General features: G+C 41.8%; 1 protein-coding gene across 1 annotated transcript in view; it reads left to right on the forward strand.

Annotated features, from left to right (window-relative positions):
* GRXCR1 (glutaredoxin and cysteine rich domain containing 1) overlaps positions 1 to 15,672 on the forward strand; it is a 42,045-nt gene extending 26,373 nt beyond the window's left edge. The window contains exons 3-5 of the mRNA XM_074589256.1: positions 3,382 to 3,621; positions 12,174 to 12,239; positions 15,493 to 15,672. Coding sequence (XP_074445357.1) covers positions 3,382 to 3,621; positions 12,174 to 12,239; positions 15,493 to 15,672 — 486 coding nt within the window. The remainder of the gene's footprint in view (positions 1 to 3,381; positions 3,622 to 12,173; positions 12,240 to 15,492) is intronic.
* The last annotated feature ends 1,696 nt before the right edge of the window (positions 15,673 to 17,368 follow it).

The raw sequence follows: 17,368 nt of genomic DNA on the forward strand, positions 1-17,368 counted from the left end.
TTTTCTCCTGTTCAACCATGAACAGGATTGAACTGGTGCAACAACTGCTTTTTCCCTCTAGATTGAGAAAAAAAGGGCAGCTGTTCTCCAGTCACAGGGAGTGGCGTCTGGGCCATGAAGTGACGCGGGTAATGCCTGGTCCTGCCTATTTGAAGCTCCTAAGCAAAATGCAAGCTCTTCAGGCTGATGCAGTAAGACAGATACTGCCTTTGGACCCTTTGGGAGACGATAGCACTGTGCTGTTAAACTAAAACCTGTAAATGATGTAGAAGATCATTACTAAAGCAAATTTATTTTCCTCTGAAACTTAAGTCCTTTCCTTGGCAGTCGTTCTACATAGACACCTTCTTTGAAGCACACTCCTGGCCCATGTGCACGGGGTTTTCTGAATCTGACAGAAAAGTTGCCACCTCAGGCCAGATGGTTTCCATGAGCTTCAGGTATCAATGAGAATCCCGCCTACAGAAGGTGAGAGAAAGTGGTCAGTGTAAGTTGCTCCACATCTTTCGGTTTGTCCTTCTGACCAGCTTCCACAGCCCAAGTAGTTTTGTCATGCCCATTAATCAGAGAATTACCTTCTCTTTATCTGCAGGTAAAATTTTATGTGCATTTACCACATTAGGAAAAAATAAAGGAATAAACATAAAAGTGATTCTGCGTACACACCTTCCACTTGATATCTTTCCAGATCACTTTACAACTTTCCATTTTTCCTAAACATAGGAGACGATTGTAATTTGAAGTTTGTTACGCAAAATTGTAAAAGTTCATTTTCTAAAATGTCTTCCTATTCATTTGTTTACATTACTTGTCATTTATTATGTTTTTGCCACAGTTCCAACCCAGGAAGGAAAAGCATAATGTTCAAACATCATTCAGCTGATTTACTTCAAGAGTGTATTCTAGTCACTAAATATTGCAGGCTGTAGTCATCGAACTAGGTAACAAAATAGGAATTAGCATAGATTGTCATTAAAAAAACTCCATGTAAATCCCTCTAACTGTCTTGACTCCTATTTTTAATTACCAGTGTGGTTCAAGACAGGTGACAGGAAGGATTTTCCCTGGTATGACAAAGTCCTGCCAAGGACAAGTCCTGTGTGTTTGTAGCAGAGAAAACGAGTTGTTTGCTAAAATTTCCCTACAGAATGATTTAGTCAATACCCTTCATACTTCTGTGCAGGGCAAACAAGGGTATTTCTTCATTACCACATTAGGAAAAAATAAAGGAATAAACGTAAAAGTAACTCTGCGTACACACCTTCCACTTGATATCTTTCCAGATCACTTTACAACTTTCCACTTTTCCGTCTCTTCAGCTGCTTATTTGTATGCTGCAGGGACACCACAGTCCTGATGCTTCGCTAGATAATGACTGTCTGTGTCTGTGCTGCCAGCCACCGGTGTCTGGGAACAAACAGCAGTGAAGATTAGAGCTATGAAGGAACAAGAATTTCCATCCTGTTGAATAGTTTCCCTCTTCAAAACGTATTTTCACTCCAAAGAGGAGAAAACAATAAGTATGTGAAATTATCTTTTGAAGGAATATTTTAAGAACTCCTTTTGGTTACTTGTGAAAAGGATGAACTACTCTTCCTTCCAGCAACCTGTGCATGGGCAGTGTTTATGTAGAGTACTTCTCTTACAAGCAGAAGACGAGCTAATCCTCTCCCTTGGAATGTGTGAAAATACGCTGGAGAAAAGTCAATGCTGCAGTGGCGGTATAACAGATTTTCAACCTAGAAAACAGACTGGAGAAAAGTCGCCCACTTTTTACAACATCTGCTCCTAAAATTGAATTTCTGACGTCCGCTCAAAGAGAAGTAAATACTGACCTATCACAACAGGCTTCCTCCCCAGAACAGGAGACAGACAATTGATAAATTGCAAATGCCTGCAATTACACTTCCAATGTTCTCTAAGTGATCTGTAAAACACAAGGGCTTTTCCCGAGACCTCTTCACCATCCGTTGAACCTTGTAAACACCTTTTTGAGCAGAATATTGTTTTCACAATGACTATTTTTCACATTTACATAGTAAGATAAATCATGACTTCGTTATTTGGCAAAACCTGCAATGGCATCTACCCAACTTTACAACCTTTTCTTTATGGTTATTACATGACATAGTTCAACAGTTATCTATTTGCCCAATAGGTTAATTTTCCGTAGATTTCTACGGTGTGTTACATGTATCTTTGCCTATTATTTTCTAACTTCTCGTTTTACTCCTGGAATACTGCTGAAGTGATTAAATATCATTTGCTGGACATAATGGAAAATTCAAAAAGCTTGGAAATGCTTTACCACCTTCTAAAACAGCTAGGATTTTACCTGTTTATCTGAACATAATGTCTTTGTTTAAAGCAATGATTCTCGGGCTTTTTGAAAATGTACCACTCTCTTGGACAAACTAGTCTGTGTAATATTTACCCTCCCTGATTGTTTTCATCCCAGAAAGAAAAGATGTGGCATAAACTTTTACTTATGAAGAAGTGGGATAAAAAGTAAAATCTGCATTGTAGTATGAAACTTACCAAAGCCAAGGGAACTGCCTCCGCTAGCTGCAGTGGGCTTTGAATGGGACACTGAATACGCACAAGACAAACTTTTTTATTGTTGGTTGGATGTTAGAGTAGTTTGACATAGATCCACACTAAAAAGTAGGGATACATCTGTCCCCTCTGCAGTCGTAAACTAGTTTAGCTTGGAGAGACCTACAGTATTGTAAGTTAGCACTGGCTCATGGACTTGATGGAATTTAGTTTAGGCTCTTGTCCTTGCTGAAAGGAGGCTGCCAACAGCACCTGAACTAGCAAGTTTAGGCTTAGTCTGGGTACTACCAGATGGTGTTTGTGCAAAAGCGAGTCACTGTTATAACAGAATCAGACATCTCTCAAAACGGCGGGGTCAGGGGAGTCCTACCTTCACGTTACTATTGCCACTCTGAAGAATTTGTGCTTGAATAGATGAGAGGGGATTAACTCTCAGCACTGTGTTTTCCTCCTTGGGGAAGGAGGGGTGACCCTGTGTACAGGACAACAGCAAGAGGGTGATGACTTATTCACTTTTGGAAGTCTACCAGGATCTAAAATATATCTGTTTCTTGAAAGTGTTGGGGTTGATTCACCATCTCCAAGGCTTTCTGAGAAAAGTAGAGTTGCACCTTACTTAGACAAACAGCTTAAATTGCCTTAAGCTGATGATTGCAAGAACTTAAGTCCTCCCTTTCATCTCTACATTTGAAAAAAGTACAATGTTGGAGTGTGTTTTCAAGATGCATATTTTTGCTTGAAAATATCTTAAATGAAATTGCTCAACACTTGGAAGCCATTAACACTTTATTTAATGTAATTGGAACTTATTTTTTTCCTCCCCAGGTATCAACAGTGCCAGAATTTGGCCGCATAATAATTTATACTACCAGCCTTCGTGTGGTGAGAACCACTTTTGAAAGATGCGAACTGGTTAGAAAGATCTTTCAAAATCACAGGGTTAAATTTGAAGAAAAAAATATTGCTCTGAACAGCGATTATGGAAAAGAACTGGATGAAAGATGCAGGAGGGTCTGTGAAGTTCCCTCGCTCCCTGTTGTGTTTATCGATGGCCATTATCTTGGGGTAAGTAAAGCCCAAGCCTATGTTTTATTCTGCGGTCTGAAAGAACAGATGAAAATCTTGATGAATGGGAAGGAGGGTTTTTAGCAAATTGTTTGCAATGCTGGAATGATGGGAACAATCAAAGCCAGAGAACCCTTTGTGGTATGTGCAGCGCAGTTCCTCACTGATAGGTTTGATCTGAAGATGCAAAAGATAACCAGGGAGAGACTATGAAGAGGGGAATAAGATGCAGTAATACATTCTAAGCTATCTTGTGTTTCTTAAAAAATAGCTTATCTTTGTAGTAGAAACCATGAAAATCTAGAGAAATGGATTTTTTTTCCTCATGGGAACCTGTGTGTATGATTGACCCACGAAGATGACCACCCATAACATAAACCTGTCATTTAGTAATATCTGTGTTGAATATGAAACTAACAGCTTGGGGTGTCAGACCTTAAACACGTGTTGAATTTCACATGATGTAGTCTGTAGTGGGCATCTGTGATCAGCTGAACATTGGTTTAGGTACAGGATTGGTTAATACTTAATTTTAGAAAATCCTAGCAGTAAAAGGGAGAGAAAACCAGCCCAACTCTGCCTTGTTGCAAGACATAAATTCCAAATGGAAAACTACAATCCAAATTTGTACTCTGGTACTCTGGGTCTAAAAGACTGTTGATATTTGAAATCACCTTTTCATTAAGGCCAGCCTGTACTTTCGAAATCTATTTATTGGAAACTGAAAAAAATCAGAGTTTGAAAGAAAGAGAATCTGGAAAGCGGCACAAATAAAACAGCTTGAGAGCTCAGAGAAGGTATTTGTCTCGAGCAGTAAAGAACTAGCAATTAGCAGGAACAGCGAGACTGTGATTTGTGAAGGCAAGCTATATTTAAACACAGCGGGGTTATTGTGTTTGTATCGCTTAACACTTTCATTTTCACAAAAGATTTAAGTAACGAAATGCGATGTAATCAAGCCTCAGGTCATAATGGATATTGGGCATGTATAAACACTCAAATACCCTTTCTCCCCATCCCATTCCTCGCTCTCGGAGTGGTTCCCCAAGCACTCTAACAAATGCATTTGCTAGCCCAGGGCTCGCCAGACCGCTGCAGCCACTGCAGAACCGCCTGTGTGCAGAATATCAGCAGACAGGGGATTTTGCCTCCTGGTAGAGAATGCTGTTATCCAAAACCTGAGCTGGAGAGTTCTCCAGACAGCCAGGAACAGCAGTTCTTCATTCAAAAGCAGCTCAAAATTCAACAGGATTCAGACTTCCGTTGGCTTAATTATCATCTTAAAAATAAAAGTAGTGAGTTATGACCAAGTCCGAGAAAATCTCCGTCCATGTGTGATCAATTTCTCAAAAGAATTAAGTTAAAATGCTGAAATGGATTGAATAAATTATTTGCTCAGCTCTGGGTAAAGCCTGCTTCCAGTCGTGTTGGTGTGATGGATGGGCCACTAATTCATTACCGTCTTTTTTTTTTTTTTGACAAGATCTTGTCTTTTAACAGAGGAGCAATAGTGTAACAAACAATACAATCTCATTAAAACCATTTAAGTATTGCATGAGATATTTTGGAGAGGTATAGGAAGGAAGGCAAGTGAATTAAGAAGGTAGGTGTCTGGGGGAGAGACAAATCTAGCCGTCCAACTACCTGCTGACAGGTGCTCAGCAGGTTTTAACTGCTGTAGGTAAAAAAATGAAGAAAGAATTTGGTGTTCTGGTCTACAGACATTTATTACAGCACAGCAACTCCATTCATATTGTTTAACACAAGAAAAAAAAAAGAAAAAAGTATTCATCTGCAAAACAACTCCAAAATCAGACTTGGGGGGTGTTTTCTTTCTTTTTTTTTCTTTTTTTGATTAAATTGATGAGGCACACTGTGGTTAAATGGATCAGACTTTAGCTCCGGGAGAGGATTATGAATTTATTCTACATAACAGCAATATTATTTGTGGAGAATCTGCTTTGTGGGCAGGGAATGGTCCAGGAGATGCCTGCTCTGCTCACGGGGAGCATCACGGCCAGCCAGGACGGTGGCAACCCCTTGCTCTGCCAATATGGGTCCCCCCAAACCTGTGCTCACAGAGCAGAAACCTCCTCTTGTTGCGGGGTTGCGGGGGGGTCCCATATTGGCAGAAGCCAGGTTTCTGCCCTCCGCTGATCTCTACTGATTATCACCACACTGGGCGGCACTGCTGCTTTGGATCTATTGCTACGGCATCGCTCTTTAATGTGCTTTAGCTGAGGTGAACCAGGATGGGAAAACCAAGTTGGATGTGAGCAGAACGAACCCAGGCAGCCCCCGGGGTGGTGGGAAGGGAGAGCCCCAGGGTCAACCTGTCACTGACCCCTGGTAAGGGATGTTCGTCCATGCACTGCGCTCGGTAAACGTGGCAAACCCCCATTATTTTATGGCAGTTTTAATTTCTCTGTCTTAACACGGCTTCATAAGAGAGGTTGGCGTTCATTCGTTCAGGAAGAGAAATGAGGGGGGAGCACCTTGCGTATCGAGAAGGTCTGGCAAGGAAGTAGTGACCCCCCAGCTACGTCAGTGCCCGGTGGATGTGGCACCTTAAGAAGACAATGCATCCGTGACACCAAAGGCAGTAAGTTGGCTGGAGCCTATGCTGAGCTTGTGTTTCATTAAAATGTGATTTAGACCTAATTACAGAATTTGGTCTCATTGGTAACAGTGGACATTTCTATAAAGCCTTTTAGGATAATTATCTTCTGATATGTAAATGCAACACAGGAATCCAGAAGCCTGGCGTGTCAGTAAATTAATCATGCAATATTTTTTTCTATCTCTTTTTCTGTCTCTCTTTTTTTTTTTTTTTTTTTTAAATTTTTGAATATTTATTTCCTGGCAAATCCCTCCCCGAAGGACATTACATATAACAATACAAAGGAGAATCTATATTGAGCCAGGCACCTTTCAATGAGTCATAAGGAGACAAAAAACCCCAATCCCTAATTAAAATATGAACAGTTTTGAAAGGGGACAAGATTATTTTTAATGAGATAGGTGTAACAAAAGCACCGGAACACAACATATGTACATCTAACAGAGTATACGGTACCCCAGCCGTTCAGAAGCAGGGACAAGGCTGTTGGAGCACTGCAGGCTGCGCAGATAAATCTTCACGGCGCTGTGGAATTCATCATCGCCCGCGCAGGGGGAATGAAACACACCCCTGCCTTGGGCAGAAGCACTAGAAAAATCATATTTAGCCCCTGCCAAGCAAAGTCCTGCATGCTGCAGTACAGCAGGTTTTTTAATCTTTTTTTTTTTCCAGGATTGAATCATTGTATTTCTTGACACACGCTGTCTAATTATCAGTCTTTCAGGAAATTGGAGGTTCTTGCTGCAGCCTGCTCTTCACCAGCTGATCTCATCCCTCCTTTTCACCTGAGCCTGTCTCCATCTGAAATGGAATTATGCCATCTGCTGGGACACCAAAGCAGAATAAAAAATGACTTCCAAAACCCAGAAAGCAACACAGAAAAATAAAAAAATAAAAAAAATGGAGCATTCATTTACTCTTTTACAAAGGCACCCAGGACTGTTAGAGGTTGATGTTAGGTAAAGACCCACTCTGCTGGAAAGGGATGCACATAAAAAGAAGGCAAATAGAGTCATCTTTAGTGAAGATGTTTGCTCACTGCATAATTGTTTTAAAATACATTTATTTTATTTTTCACTTTAAATGTGTGACTGAATTCAGTATTCACCTGCCATATAAACCCACTTGAATCTTTTTCAAATATGTGAATTCATTAATTTTTTTTTTCATGAAGAAACTATTTCCTATTAAATTTCCCCAGCTGTAATGAATCCACGAGCTTTACAGTAAATTATTTTGTTTGACTCATTGGTTACGACTATTTCCTAAGAATGATGAGGCTACTTTTGTAATTGAGTTTTAGAAAATATCGGTGTGACATGTTTTTGTTATGCAAGTAGTAACTGCTCCCTTTTTGCTGCTTTCCAGCGGCTGTATGTAATTGGTAGCTCTCAATTGCCTCTATGGTTTGTTGAACATGTTCTCCTGGCGTTCACTTGGTGGGGTGGAGGTGAGCGGGTCAGTGGCAGCGAAACTATGGTGTAATCATTGCATTGAGTCAACTAGCGTTTTCCCACTTGCTTCCTCCGTTTTGCATTTTAACATTTCAGGAGCATTTAATTAATCTGATAGCTCTTTACATATCAATCTTTCAGTTCTTTGCATATCAAATCCAGCGTTTGTGGTGCTGGTACTATATAGTGTGGTGTCAATTTTCTTGGTTTGTGGGCAGGTTTCCAGGCATTTAATCACGCTCCATGCACGTCTGCCGCCAAGGGGCACCTCGCAGTGAGAGATGGAGAGTCGTAGGCTGAAGAACGTGTGAGCTTTGGGCAAAGACAGGGATATATAGAGCCTGTGTCCTCCCTAAGACACGGCAAAAAACCACGGCAGGTCCAGTAAGGGTAAGGCATGTCGTTGCATTCTGCCACCTTAGCAAGAGGCCTCGCCTGTAAACTTTGCAAAAGTTTATTTTTAAGGAGCTAATTTGTCTGCGCAGCAAATGTGTCCGCAGGAGAGGTGTTGCAGCGCCATGCTGATTTTTTCTCTGTGTGTAAGGAAGTGTGAGGAAGAGAGGCTGCTTCCCAAAATCAGCAGGAATTCCAGTCCAGCTTGATGCAGAGCCATATATCTATGTGTACTCCTTGATGAAGAATTGCATCATGAAAATGGTAATGGGCTACATCCAAGATAAGTGAGCAACAGGCTGCTTTAGCGACAGGACAGATTTAATGAACCTTGGATTTGTCCTAGTTCTGCAATTAGTCGGACTGTACCTGAAATATGATGCTAATTTCTGGACATTCTCAAGAGAAAATCGGGAAAATATTTTGAAGAATAAAAAATGATCTTGAAAACCTGTTGAGTGATTTAGCCAAGTCCGTGGCGTTTCCTTGCCAAAAGAAGGGCAAAGGCCTGACCACAGCCCCTGGGCTCCCCCACCATGGTCAAGAGCTCCTGAGGTTAGTAGATAAAGGGTTCACAGGCCGGTGCTTTGAAATTTAACTGGTTAACAAAACTGAAAACTCACTTCTCCCTGCTGCCTCTCTAAATGTTATGGCCGCTGTCACTCATGCTCCTTCTGTCAGTCTCAGGAAGGACAGGCTCTGTAGCCTTTCGCATCCCTGTGTGGGTAAGTGTGGACTGAGTACAATCAAGGAAGAAAAAGAAAAGCATCACTTTCTGGCCAGAAAGCAGCTAGTGGACTTATTTGACAGCAGCTTTAATTACTCTATTAATTACAGACTCTGTGTGTTAAGATTCGCAGATCCAAAGGGAAGGTTAACCTCTGCATAGTATCTTTTATTCAAATTTCACTTGAGGCAGCTGCTAATCAGAAAAGACATGCTGAAACACCTAAGAACGTCAACAGCCATTCAGACGTTTAGTTTTTAATTCTAAAACCATAGTAATGAGCCTTTCCACTTTGCAAGTAACACAGGTGGCCGAGGGAATGTCAGGTGAAATATAAATCCTGTAAAATACGAATCTATAATGGGAAACCTGTCAGACTTTTAATTACACTGCTTCAAAAGCCAGCAGGCATTGTCCCACAGCTTCGCTGTGACAGGGAGCAGAAGTCACAGGAGTGTTTTTGCCAACTATTGCCACTGGCAGAAGATCCTTCCCTAAACGAGGGCAAATCAGGGCTTGTCCGGCTCAGGGAATTTGCAGTGCTGCAATTACATCAATAAAGCTACAAATCCTTAAAGCCTCGCCTTGGCAAACCCTCGCTTGGTGGTGCCAGTCGCTCCTGCTGCCCCTCCTCTCTGAAAGCAGAGCAAGATTCGAGGCCAAGCGTGAGAGGGGCTGACAGTAGGGTGCTGCACCTGGGGAGGAATAACCCCATGCACCAGGACAGGTCGGGGGCTGACCTGCTGGAGAGCAGCTCAGCTGAAAGAGACCTGGGAGTCCTGGTGGACAACAGGATGACCGTGAGCCAGCTATGGGCCCTCGTGGCCAAAAAGGCCAATGGCATCCTGGGGTGCATCAAGAAGAGTGTGGCCAGCAGGTCGAGGGAGGTCATCCTCCCCCTCTACTCTGCCTTGGTGAGGCCGCACCTGGAGTGCTGTGTCCAGTTCTGGGCTCCCCCGTTCAAGAGGGACAGGGAACTGCTGGAGAGGGTGCAGCAGAGGGCTACCAAGATGATTAGGGGACCGGAATACCTCTCTTATGAAGAAAGGCTGAGGGAATTGGGTCTCTTCAGTCTGGAAAAAAGACAGCTGAGGGGAGACCTTATCAATGCTTATAAATACTTCAAGGGTGGGTGTCAGGAGGATGTGGCCAGGCCCTTTTCAGTGGTGCCTGGGGACAGGACAAGAGGCAATGGGCACAAACTTGAACATAGGAAGTTCCACCTAAACATGAGGAGGAACTTCTTTACTTTGAGGGTGGCAGAGCCCTGGCACAGGCTGCCCAGAGAGGTGGTGGAGTCTCCTTCTCTGGAGACATTCAAAACCCGCCTGGACGTGTTCCTGTGCAACCTGCTCTAGGTGACCCTGCTCTGGCAGGGGGGTTGGACTAGATGATCTCCAGAGGTCCCTTCCAACCCCTGCCATTCTGTGATTCTGTGACGGGCTGCTAAAAGCTGCTCTGCTGGGGACACAAATGCCTATGTCGAAGCTGGTACGCTCTGTGCCCATGATCTATAACAGATTTCAATAGCAGCCACAACTAATTACCTTTTAGATACTTCTTTTAAAAAAAAAATAAAAATCTCTTTGAAAGTGTAGCACTGTAATAGTAGCGTTCACTGCAAAAGTGGCACTCACATCCTCTAAAATATTGATATTTTGCTTTTTAACTCAAATGAAAATCATCAAACAGAGTCAAAAATGCTTCTTTTTTTGTACAAAGCCAGGCCAAACAGACTTTCTACTGGGAATCTAACCTTAGTAGGGTCTCATACAAAATCCTTTGCAATGTTTTAATGGCCCTTAGTTGGCTTTCGGGCTGCACACTTGTAGCTGCTGCAGTGTCCAGAAGGCACAGTGAATGGTTGGACACTAATATGTACATTAGTGACCCACATGTGTTCCCTGTGCTCCCCGGCAGCCTTTCCTGTACCTCCCAGTAACAGGGAGAGTGGTGCTGGTGGGGACCTGGGGCTGAGAGCGCCTTTGGCTGACTCTGGGCAGCCCAAAGTGACGGTATATCCAAGCCTTGTACCAGCATCCCACCACACCTCAGCTGTGTACCAACATCCCACATCACCTCAGCTGTGTACCAGCATCCCACAACACCTCAGCCGTGTGCCAACATCCCACAACACCTCAGCCGTGTACCAACATCCCACAACACCTCAGCTGTGTACCAACATCCCACAACACCTCAGCCGTGTACCAGCATCCCACCGCACCTCAGCCCTGTGCCAGTGTCCTGCCACACCTCAGCTGTGTACCAGCGTCCCATCACACCCTGTCCATGTGCCAGCATCCCACCACACCTCAGCTGGGTACTAGCATCCCACTGCACCTCAGCCCTGTGCCAGCATCCTGCCACACCTCAGCTGTGTGCCAAAAGCAAACCTCAAAATGAAATTTAACAGTCTGGGCATGCAGGGAATAGCAAACTGGGGCAGTGTGATGGCATGAACCCACCACCTGGTCTAGATATGGCCAATAGCCCTTAGTAGCAGGTAAGGGCTGTGCAGTTCCCTCTGTCTGTGCCTCAGTTTCCTCACATTTTGTTGGTTTCTTGTGATTCACAGGTTAAAAGTGTCTGTGAGTGTTTGGTATTATTTAGTATTCAGTGAATTTGGTTACATAAGTGAAGTGTAAGCATTCTAATGTCGCCCTCTAATTAGAAGAAAAGGGAAAAAAAAGTTTTACATCATCTTTGACACTTTAATTTTGTTTGCAATAATCTCTTAACATTTACTTTCAGGAGTAAAAAAGGAAAACCACTTCAGTACCGCCTCGGTTCAGATCACAGAACCCCTCAGAGGCCTAATGTACTCAGACTAAATTATTATTATTCATTGTTGTGTCTGACTTTAATGTTGTTGCAGTATTTTCATTACCCTTTTTCTCCTTGTGTTATCCATTAGGCATATTGTGTCTTAATTCAATGCTCAACTGCCAGAATATTTGAAACACAATTTCCTCCTCTCATTTTGCTACATTCTCCAATGTGTTGTATATTTGTATAATTGTAATTTTTGACACAGTAACTAGACATATTTTTTATTCTGTCAAGAAGCATACCCTGTAAAATAAAGGGAACACAATCAGAATTTCCAAGCTGTGTCACCTTTTACAGAAAGGCAATGCGATACGACACCTGGTAACGAACTTCAGGCACTGCTATCAGAGCTGCGATTAGATTCTTCTCTCCTTCTAGCTTTCCTAAGGTTGACCTAATTACAAAATACTTAATGAGAGCCAAATTTGTCCTCAGCCTGTTTAAATTTTCAAGGCCAAATCTTCTAATCATCTCTGTTTTTTCATGCTAAACTGGCTGACCCTTTTCTTCTTCTTCTTCTTACTAATAGGGTGCTGAGAAAATTTTACTAATGAATGAATCTGGGGAACTGCAGGATCTCTTAACCAAAATTGAGGTAATTGTATTTCTGCAAATAAAAATAAGGAATGTACATTGAATATTTGTAACTGAGTAGATTTTCTTTTTTTTTTTTTTTTCACCAGTTCCTTTTCTTTTGATATAAACTGATGATCTCCAATGCTTTTTTTTTGTTTTTCTCTCCAAATGAATGATACCGGAGTATCCCAGCCCATTAACTTCGAGAAAATGTGAATGGCGATAACATCAAACCAAAATGTCCATCTTCACTTTCTCTTGATTTTGCCACGGCAGGAAAAACAAGTCATTTTCCCTTTCCCATAACTTTTGACATGATCTTTGGTATTTGAGCTTCACCATGCCCTGAGGGAGTCAGGCATCTGGTGTGGATGCTGAGCGGCTTCTCTGTGTGCTGCAGTGAACGCGCTGGGAACCTGCACGTCTGCGTTCTGGTTAGACCTGAAGCTGGACATCTATAAAATCTGGCCAAAGGCTGGAAGTTTCCAATTACACCAATTTGCACAAATTCACAATTTTCTAATTACAGGTTATCATGCCTTTCTCCAGCTCTCAGTTTGCCTCGTCCATTGAAGTTCTGTGGGGCAAGTTTGCCATTTATCGCGAACAGTTGATGCAGGCTCCCTAAGGACACGTGGGGTGTGGGATCTTACTGTAAGCCAAGATCTCTACTGGTCATCACTTTTCTGCTGGTCTTGTGCTGGTGGCTGCTCAAAGCATTTTCTTTTTTCCTTTGGATAGCCTGCAACAAAGAACATTTTGGGGAGACCTGTGTCATAGTGTCTGGGCTATATGGGTAGCTGTGTCATTAGAAAAAGAATGTATTGCTATTAATTATCTTGTTATTTTGAAATCACCCCTAACCAAATTAAGATAACACCTAAGCTTCAGAAGTATGTAACATCAACATTAAAAATAGATAATGAAGGTATGATATTTGTAAAAGACACTGATGAAAGAGAAAAAGAAGGCTACATCTAGTTGATTTAACCCCAAGGTTTTTCTTTCCCTGCATTTAGCCAAACTACAGCATATGCTTTCCTAATGTGTTCTCAGTAACTCTTTGTATACCATACGTCTTTGAGTTTATCACAAAACGAGTATCTCTTTTATGAAGCATGTTTGTTTCTCACAGCCAGTCTCCTTCTTGAACTCCTCCAAAAGTTCCGGTCAGGCTAAGCCCAAGGATTTTTCACCTCTGCCTTATTCAGGAGGTAGATTTTTATTATCCAGAAAATCATGAAGGGCCTCGTCCCTTTGCAGTGCAGGCGGTACCTTCTGCATTTGTCTGGCCTGTTCTTTAACTCAGCAAAACTTTCCTTGTCTCATGACTCCGTATAAGTATTTCTGTATAAAATGTAGAAGAACCTGTTGGCCATATTGATCCATATTGAATATCTAACCAGAAACTATTAAACAAAAGTATCCATATGATTAAAGCATGCAGCGTTCTTGCTGTCTGACTAGAAAGGTTAGCTAATGCACCTCCTTAACATTTTTCATTACTTCGGAATGAAATGTCCCCAGATCCTGCTTTGGGCGATGCTATAACTTAATTACCTAGCCCAATGTGTGCCCTAATCTTGGGACAGAAAGTACATCTATAAGACAAACAATGCCAGACTACAGCAAACTGATAACTGCTTACTGAATACAATCACTGCTTCACTGCCTTTCGGTTTTGTTTCTTTTTTTTTTTTTTTTTTCCCAAAAATGGATTTGCTGCAATTGCAAGGGGCGGTCAGGTTTCTTCATTACTGAAGATGCAGAAAGTAGTTACACGAACTGTCATCTGTTCAAGATGGAAATGGACATGGTACAAGGAACAGAGCTGAAGCAATTTTGCATTTGTTTTTGGTTAGTTCTCTTAACTACATGGAAAGGTAGTTATTTACAAGCCCAACAAACAATAATAAGTGTAAAGATGAAAATTATTATTCTCTTAAAATGGTGAGATTATTTGCAATAATGTCCAATGAAGTAAACCATCATCATAAATTATGAAAGATGTGGGCAGTCCTGAGATAAAAAGAATGCTAATTTTACATTAAATGCTTCCAAACACTGTCCCTGGAGAAATTAATGGAAGCAGGAGTTGTTTGCCTGGTGAAGAAAAATGGCAAGTTTATGAGCTACAGGACAAAAAGAAAAAGTGCCTTTTTTGCATATTCATCTGAGCTGTCAATAGATGAATGCTGTTATTAATGGTTTTGAAAAAATCTCTTCAGTTTTCTTGATGAAGCTACAAGAAGGACTACATTACCAGTACATATTTTAGTATACTCTGGTAATAATTTGTGACGAATTTTTTAGTGGTGCATAATTCCTCGGTCTAACACTAGCAGGAATTGTATGGATTTTTGCTCTTCCTTTGTAAATAAATCTGTAAAGTCTTTACTCAACAGTGCAATGTTAAAGCCACATATCTGTGCTGTGGTAAGTACCCAACGTGGTGCACCTTTCGTTTCTCTAATATAGAACTTTAAGGTAATCATTAAACAAACTAGCAACATTATCAGCAAGGGAAACTTAAAAATGTCTCTGAAATCTCTTCTTGTGTTCTCCATTCTCTTTAATCCAACACAAAATAGAGTAAAATTATTGTTTTACTCAGGAATCGGGACAATTGAGGGAACTCAAGCGTTGCTTGCAGCGATTTTCTCCAGGTATAACTGTTGAATATTGATGATCTTTCTTCTTTACACTTAAAGCTTCAGCATTCTACACTCATAAATTTGAATACACCACTTATTTCCACGAGCACTACTTGTCAGAAGCTATGAATTGCTTTTTGATATGATCAACACTAACAGTAATAGGAATAACCTGTTCAGCAAGGGCCTGCAAGTGCTAAAAGTCATAATATCTTAACGTACAACATAGAAAATATACTGTCAACATAAACTGCCTGGAGTTTAGATTCAATCAATTGCAATACCTCCTAGAATTGATCTAGACCTAAACCGCATCAGAGTAGTGTACGCAAGCTATCCTTTAGCTAGCAATTTTGGCAAGTATAAACACAGGCTATTAAGACACAACATAACTGATGAACCTGCAGTGAGCCTCTCTGATCACTGCATGCGTATCTGACCACAGGGAAAGGCAGATGTACCGCTCTTCCATGGTGGTACACCTTGGGATGGGGCGGTGGGTATTGCTCAAGATGAGAACCAGAATGTGTAATCTCAGCCGTCCTGGAGCCCCTCATTGTCCTAGAGCTTATGGTGGTTGATAACATTTTTGTCTTTCTCACTTTCTTCTTTGAGCAGAGAGTCCAGCATCCTCACGAGTGCCCCTCTTGCGGGGGCTTTGGTTTCCTACCGTGCTCAGCGTGCCATGGGAGCAAGATGTCTGTGTTTCGGAACTGCTTTACGGACTCATTCAAAGCCCTCAAGTGCACCGCCTGCAACGAGAACGGGCTACAGCGCTGCTTGAGCTGTGCAGGCTAAGAATGGCATCTCCACACGTACAAACTGATTTTATGGTACTGCGCTGGTTTGTAATAAGATTTTTTAAAAAATTAATCTGTTTATCCAATTCAGTCAATAAAAATCAATTTGTAGTATACTTCTGCTGGTTTGATCATTGGAGCCATTTAAACTTAGGTCACTTGACCATAACATGAACCCTGAAACATATTTTTCCACATTCTTTATAGAGAGATTTTTAGTTTGCAAAACTTATCGTCTTATCAGCCCTTTGGATGTGAAGTCTTTCCTTTTTCTAGGAGGGATCATCACCAATAGTATGTGTTTCTGCTCCCAGAGTCCAGAGTCATGCCCTCAAGATTACAGCAGAATGAAACTTGACCTTCAGATTATTGAGTATCTGCAGTTTACAAGATTAGTGAAATAAAGATTTTGTGATGTGGACTGGCCCAAGACCATTCCACTTGGCACTGCCCTGAAAAGTCACTATGGACGAATTCTAGCCTTAATTCTAAGTGGGAACAGAGGAACAGAAACATGTCTTAAAAGCCCCATGAATCAGCTTTCTCTTTTAGTACTGTTTTGCCTTCAGTACTAAATTAAAGTTGCTTGACAAAGTTACATAAACATTTAACATAGTAGCTGTTGATAACCAGTGTTGTACTATCGCAGAGCTTTATGATCTTCCGCATGACAATGGATCCTGTGGGGATCAAGTGAGAACACCAGACATTGTCATAAACTGCAGAAAAAGTTATTGAGGATGAGATTTCTGCCTTTGCAGCTTAGTTCGGCTGTTGTGATTTGATGGCTAGCCTGGTGCAAGTGTTTCAGGGCGTCTGTCCTCTCTAGGAGGGCCACCGGTCTAAGCCCAGACAACTCCAGCACTCTGTATACCTTTGTCATTTTTGGTGTGTTTCCCCAACACAAGCACAAGAGAATTAGACATCGGTTAGTCTGAATGGACTGTAGGCTCTCCATATTGAGTATATTCCGGTTTGGAAGTGCATTAGCATTCATGCATTTACACAGAATACTTTTTAACAGGATAATTTAGTGAACCACCACCTTCTGCTTACATTGACATTGCACATCTTCCTCCTGCTGTCTGTCTGTTCTGGCACAAGCAATGCAGGGGTTTAGCAGCTTCTCGAAATTGGTATTGGCTAGAAAAGGTGTCCATGGTAGGCATTTCATCCTGCCCAAACTGCTTTAGCAAATGCTAAGTCGTGTCACTTCTTGCTCTTTGCCTCATTCCTTGTAAAGCTGTGCTGGCTGGGGTTTGGGTAAGCGCAGTTGGCTTTACCAGAGGCTGCTTACTCTGGTGGAGGACCCCATTTCCCTTCCCTCCTCCCCCTACAATCTTGCTTAATTTGTCTGTGATGGGAAACTCAGCTTTCCTTTCAGGGTTTTGGGCACAGCATACCTGTGGTGTAAAACAGGGCAGCTACAGCTGCACAAAGCATGGCTTGCAAAAAAACCCCTTCTGATAACATTTGCGTTTCCTGGTACCTTATTTCCCTCACCAGAATCAACAGAAAACAACCTTTCCTCCACCTCCATTCCACTTGCTATATCTAGAGGTGGTAGCTGGTGCTGAAGACTTGGACAAGTTGGGCTAACTTATCTTTTTGAACATTTGAATATAAAGGACTTATGCATATTCTATGAGATATGGAATGTGCGGGCTTGAACGTGCTTGTAAGATCCTGCTGCT

The sequence above is a fragment of the Larus michahellis genome, chromosome 5, assembly GCF_964199755.1.
Source record: "Larus michahellis chromosome 5, bLarMic1.1, whole genome shotgun sequence".
In the NCBI taxonomy this organism is placed as follows: domain Eukaryota; kingdom Metazoa; phylum Chordata; class Aves; order Charadriiformes; family Laridae; genus Larus; species Larus michahellis.